The sequence below is a fragment of the Cajanus cajan genome, chromosome 4 (genome assembly GCF_000230855.2).
Source record: "Cajanus cajan strain Asha chromosome 4, NIPB_CcT2T_4, whole genome shotgun sequence".
Lineage (NCBI taxonomy): Eukaryota > Viridiplantae > Streptophyta > Magnoliopsida > Fabales > Fabaceae > Cajanus > Cajanus cajan.
Genome location: NC_138520.1, coordinates 66,139,489 through 66,145,950, shown reverse-complemented (window position 1 = coordinate 66,145,950; position 6,462 = coordinate 66,139,489). Strand labels below are relative to the sequence as shown.

General features: G+C 29.0%; 1 protein-coding gene across 1 annotated transcript; it reads left to right on the top strand.

Moving 5' to 3' along the window:
- Positions 1-593: 593 nt before the first annotated feature.
- Positions 594-4,888, top strand: LOC145956927 (uncharacterized). The gene is made up of 6 exons (XM_083072844.1): positions 594-2,726; positions 2,826-3,118; positions 3,285-3,383; positions 3,487-3,557; positions 4,004-4,068; positions 4,632-4,888. Exon 1 carries the CDS (start codon positions 1,990-1,992, stop codon positions 2,638-2,640), a length of 651 nt encoding a protein of 216 aa, XP_082928970.1. The 5' UTR covers positions 594-1,989; the 3' UTR covers positions 2,641-2,726; positions 2,826-3,118; positions 3,285-3,383; positions 3,487-3,557; positions 4,004-4,068; positions 4,632-4,888.
- Positions 4,889-6,462: the final 1,574 nt, after the last annotated feature.

The window sequence follows — 6,462 nt, the reverse complement described above, 5'->3', positions numbered from 1 at the left end:
AGTTGCAAGCTCAGTTACTTGCTGTAGAGAAGGAGAAACATAAATATTGAATAATTCATCTTTTGAGAACCATGAAGGATCTCAGATCAAAGTTAGAGCAAGTGAGTATAGCTGATTTGTTTTTAAATTTTTATTGAAATAAATGATCAAAATATATTGCCTCTTTTAATGTGTTGCTTCAAGTCAAAATTAGCCAATCTGATTACAAAATAAATTAAAGGCAAAAAAATCACGTATCAATTCATATCATAATCAAATTTGATTATAAAAGAAAAATGAAAGATAATATCTGGTTCCGTGAAACATCAGTGTTTTAGCGACCGAAATAGCGACCGATTTTATTCGTAGCTACATCACTGTTTTAGGAGTATTTTTTTTTCAACATGGAAAAATTTATAAGAAATCTTTTAACTTCCTATTTAATTTGATTTCTACTTGTCATAATTATTTATGAACTAGATTTTAATATTTTAAAATAAATTATCATCAAATGAAAATAATTTTATACCAACTTGATTTCTTTGGGAAAGTAATATATATATATATATATATATATATATATATAAAATACAGAAGCTTATAATTTTTATTATCTTATAATTTAATATTGGATTTCTTTTGATTATAAAACATAGTAAATAAAATCTAAAATCTGTATTAGTTTCTTTGATAAAAATATTTAATTAATTTTAATATATAATAAATTTAATATCAAAATATTTATCTGGATTTGAGTTATAATTATTATAATCTTTTTGATTTAACATTAGATATCTTTTGATTATAAAATATAATAAATAAAATCTAAAATCTGTAGCATATCTTTATACAAATATTTAATATCAAAATATTTATTATAATTTTAATTATGATTTTTATAATCTTTGGATTTAATACTGGATTTCTTTTGATTATAATATTTTAATGTGTTTTATTTGAAATACCAGTTAAAATATTTTATTATCTTTTTATTTTAATTTATTATAAAATAATTAGAATATTTAATTTAGTATTATTAAAAAATAATCATTATAAGATTTAATTTATTTAATTTCATTATTTATTATAATACTTTTAGTCATTGTATTGATAAAAAAATATTTTTAATTAAAATATATTTAAAAATTTTAGTTAATTTATTATCATTCACTTACTTTATTAAAAAATGATAAAATATAATTTATTTTCAATTAATTTAATAAAATAAAAACTTTAAAATATATATTTAAAATCTGTAACAATTTCTTAAATATAGATATTGAATTAATTTTAATATATACTAAATTTAATATTAGAAAATTTATTATGATTTTAGTTATATTTTTTTATTATCTTTTAATTTAATATTGAATTTCTTTTGATTATAAAATATAGTAAATAAAATATAAAATCTGTATCAGTTTCTTTGATAAAAATATTTAATTAATTTTAATATATAATAAATTTAATATCAAATTATTTATTATAATTTGAGTTATAATTATTATAATTTTTTGAATTAATATTAGATATCTTTTGATTATAAAACATAATAAATAAAATTTAAAATCTGTAATAATTTCTTTAATACAAATATTTAATATCAGAATATTTATTATAATTTTAGTTATGATTTTTATACTCTTTTGATTTAATACTAGATTTCTTTTAATTATAATATTTTAATGTATTTAATACTTTTGATTTCTTTTGATTTGAATTATAATTTTTATAATATTTTAATTTATTATAATTAATTAATTTCCATTTTCTTATTTTTTAGGTTAGTAGTAAGTAGTTTTGCCAGGAGAAAAGCAAAAAAGAAGGGGGAAAGAGTGAGTGAGTGAGCTAGTATTCCTTTTCCCTCCAATTCTAGGGTTTTTCTCACCGCTAGGGTTCCCAATTCTCTGGTCCCCCCTCCCCCATCCATGGCCACCGAAATCCTAGAAGACTCCAAGCCTCCGCTCCACGAAGCCAAATCGCCACCGGCCTCCAAGATTCCGGAGAAGGATGCTTCCGCGGAGGCCGCTAAATCCGAGGACAATCAAGCGCCCTGTTCCGCCGTCGCCCTGTTTCGCCGTCGCCCCCATCAAGCGCCGCTCCCCCTCTTCCTCCGCCCAGCCCAGCGCCAAGAAGCTCTTCTGCGACCAAGAGGACCTCTCCCTCCACGGCTTCTCCGCCGTCCACGTCCCCCTCAACCTCCATTCCCTCCTCACCAAGGGCCGTTCCTCCCCTGTCCTCCGCCGCTGCGTCTCCGACCCCTGCTGCCCGCCCAGACCCTCCGCCCTCCCGCCCCTCCCGCCCACCTTCCGGAGGAGCGTGTCCGACCTCTCTCCCTTGCCTCTGCCTTGTATCAACTGCGAAGAAAATACTGCACCCGACTCCCTGGTATGGACGGTTCTTGAAAAAGTTTTGATCTTTCTTGGATTTGGAATCGTGGGTTTTGTTTCTTTTTTGATGGGTGTGTGTGTGCAGAGGCTGAGAAGGATGAAAGATTTGCTTATTGGTCAAAGGTTTGCTTATTATGAAAAGTGGTTCACTACTTCTACAGGGATACTGCTAAAGATCCTACTTATTGGTCAAAGGTTTGCTTGTATAATATGGCCAAATTGGCAAAGGAAGCTTCAACTGTGTGGCGTGTCCTTGAACCACTTTTCATAATTTTGATATTGATAACCACTGGTCTTCTGAAAAGGGAGTTGCTTCTTGTGTTTTGATTTATTTGCAATCCCTTCTAGCAGAATCAGGTAGCCTTGTAAAAAATTCACTATTATAAATTTTCTTTAAGTATGCAGTTTTATCTAATTTTCTATATAATTAATTGATTATCACTTTTTGAACACCAGGAGATAACTCCCATCTTCTACTATCCATTTTGGTCAAGCACTTGGATCACAAGAATGTTGCCAAGCAGCCTATCCGTCAGATTGATATTATTAACACCACCACGCAGCTTGCACAAAATGTGAAGCAGCATACTTCAGTTGCAATCGTTGGTGCAATATCTGACCTCATTAAGCATTTAAGGAGATGCCTCCAAAATTTAACTGAAGCATCCAGCATTGGAAATGATGCAGATAGGTTGAATTCTGAACTTCAGTCTGCCTTAGAAATGTGTATATTACAACTTTAAAGCAAGGTATTTGTGTTAACATCATGTCTCACTTTTTTGTTTGGCTTTCAAACTTTATATTATGCGACACTTGATATCATTCTGAGGCCTCAGCTTTGATTTTTGAATAAAGTTTCTTGTATTCATCATAATTTATAGATCCAATTTGTTATCTATTATGTTTTTTTACCAGATGTTAGCTAGTGTTTATAATAATACTCAGGAAACCAATACACAACCATAGAGCATAACTACCAAAACAGAGGAAGGCAATGCAGACAAAATGCTTAAGGTACTTTTGCTTCAATTTTGATGAAAAATATGTACTTTTAAATTTGGTTCCTTTGACTGATCATATACTTTTTACTATACATCGGCAAATGTTGATAATAAAGTTCTGGAAACCAATATAAAACCGCAGTCCGTGGCTACTGTAAAGGAAGATGAAGCTGACAAAATGCAGAAGGTACTTTTGCTTCAATTTTGATTATAAATATGCACTTTTATGAATTTGGTTACTTTGACTGATTATTATATATTATTTTACTAGGTGTCAGCAATTGTTGATGATAAAGTTTTGGAAACCAATATAAAACCAATATAAAGTTTTGCACTTAAAACCTTTTGTTTTAAATATAAATCGGATTTTCTTTTTATAGCTGAATCGTTAATTTCAATTTCTAAAATTAATGAGCTTGAAAAGGTAATCCACAAAACACACATTTGTCCTTTTTTATTCTTTTTTACCTTAGTTGTGAGCCTTTTTTTTGCCAATAATTAGTAAAGTATAGTATAACACTATAGCTTTTGTTTACTGGTTGTTTTGGTTTAAGTACTCCACAAGTAAAAACTTGTAAAAATGGTTAATTTTATTTTATATAATTAATTATTAATATAAACCTATCCTTGCAGGTGGTAGCCATCAGTTTGTAACCATTAAAAACTTTCCACGGAAAGAAAATAACTTACAAGAAAAGGTGAAATAACTTTTGTTTTCATTTTATTGTTAAGTCACCTTTATCCAACTCTTTTGTTTTTTAAAAAATTTCAGAAACACCTAAACCATAATATACAGCCATATCAATGAAATTATTTTTGACTACCTTTCTTCATTTTTCATTTAGTTAATAATCCATTAATAATAAATTAAAAATTTTGTTTAGCAATGTTTTTGTTGATGTGAACAGGTGGGTATAAATAAATTCCTTTTACTAATTATTTACCCTTGCACTGCCATCATGAACAGGTACAGAGCAACTTGTAAGAATGTCACATGAGTTCTCAAGTTAAGCAAAAAAACCAGCAGAGCATAGAATATGTGCCCTCTTGCATCTTGAATTTCACCCTTAATTTCATTGTTATGCTTTCTTGAGGATATAAATTGAAGAATATAATTCAATTCCTTGATTTCTTAGTTATAAGTGAGATTTATTTTTGTTGTTGTTTTTGTTAAATTCTTGGTCTAATTTTATGGACAAACATTGGTATGTGTTAAGAGTTGTGTGATTGATACCTTTACTACTATGTTTTTGGGTTACAGATAACACTTTATATGGAGGTGCATATTATGGCTCTCACGTGATGCAGTACGGTGATGTAGGGTTCCACAATGATATTCTTTTCCTATATATGGCTACATCTTATTTTGTATTGTTATTGAAACTTGAGAGGTTGCTAGTAAACCTTTTTTCCCCTTGAATGTTTGGCCCTGAATGTTAAAACTATAAGAAAATAAAGCTTGTAATTTGATGGCGCATTTTATTTTGATTGACAATATTTGTCCATTATATATACAAAAAAAAAATCCAAAAACAAGCATATTTTTTTTATAAAAAAAATGCAATCTACATCGGTTTTCCAGAACCGATGTAAAAATATATACACTTTTTACGTCGCTCTATTCTACATCAGTTTTAGAACCAATGTAAATGACTTTAAAGAACCGATGTAAAATATGCTTCTTGTAGTAGTGTCATATTCGTTAACAGGTATAAATTTATAATTAAAAAAGAATTTAAAAATACTGGTATATTTTAGTGACTGAATTAGCGACCGAAATTATTTGTAGCTAATTCAAGTTATTAGCGACGGAAATAGTGACCAAAATAATTGGTTTTCAAATTTTTAGCGACCGAAATAGCGACCGATTTTATTCGAATCTATTTTAGATTTTTAGCGACCGAAATAGCGACCGATTTTATTCGTATCTATTTTAGTTTTTTTAGCGACCGAAATAGCGACCGATTTTATTCGTACCTATTTTAGTTTTTTAGCGACCGATTTAGCGACTGATTTATAAAATGTTTTTATTAAATAAATATAAAAATTAGCGACGGAAATTGCTACCAAAAAATTCGGTCGCAAAATTGGTCTCAGAAGTTAGGAGACCAAAATTTTAGCGACGGATTTTTATTGGCTAGCGACTGATTTTTCGGTCGCTAAATTGCGACGGAAAAAATTTCGGTCGCTATTTCAAATAGCGACCAGGGTTTTAGCGACGGATTTTTTCGGTCGCTATTTCGGTCGCTGAATGAAATAGCGACTGAATTTACCTAAATAGCGACCGATTTTGGTGGTCGCTAAAACTTGATTTTTTTGTAGTGGTAAATAAAGTTTGTAATCTTTCTTTTGTAATTTTGAGCGTCCTTGATAAAAAACCAAAATGTACATCTTTGTCATATTATTTTTATTACATGATTTGAAAGTTATAAATCAATTCCTAACTAGGAGGCACTGCCACCTTTGCTGGAATTAATTTATATTTTTCTTTATATGATTCCTTGAGTTTTGATACTTATATGTTGACTTTTTATAATTGATGAGTTACGAATGTGAATCTTCTACCTTTTAATATTGAGACAATTATTTTATCCATGAAAAAGGTTGTCAACTATGAAAGACTTGATTTACTCAAAAAGGAAAAAAAATTTATTGTTTACATTTATTGTGTTTTAATGTTGGGGTAGAGGGTGTCACAAAAATTACTCCTATACTAAATTAGGAGGACCAAAAGTGCAATTAAGCAAAAAAAAAAAAACATAAGATTGATTTTGTAAATATATTATTCTTTATCTATTTATTATTTTTTCTAGGTTTGTATAAAATAACTAAATAATAAATATAACATTTATTATATATGAGGCAAAGAAGTAATATTTAATAAAAGAAATATATAATTTTGCGTGTACGCAAAAATGGTTGACCACGTCAATGTAGTGAAGATGTTTGTTGACAATGCATACTTTTGCTGTAGAGTCCTCACATTCCAAAATATGATTTGTTTTCGTGTTCTTTATTTTAATTTGGTTGTAAGAAATTTACAAATTCCAGGAGACATGATTTGTTTTCTTGTTCTTTATTTTCCAAAATAT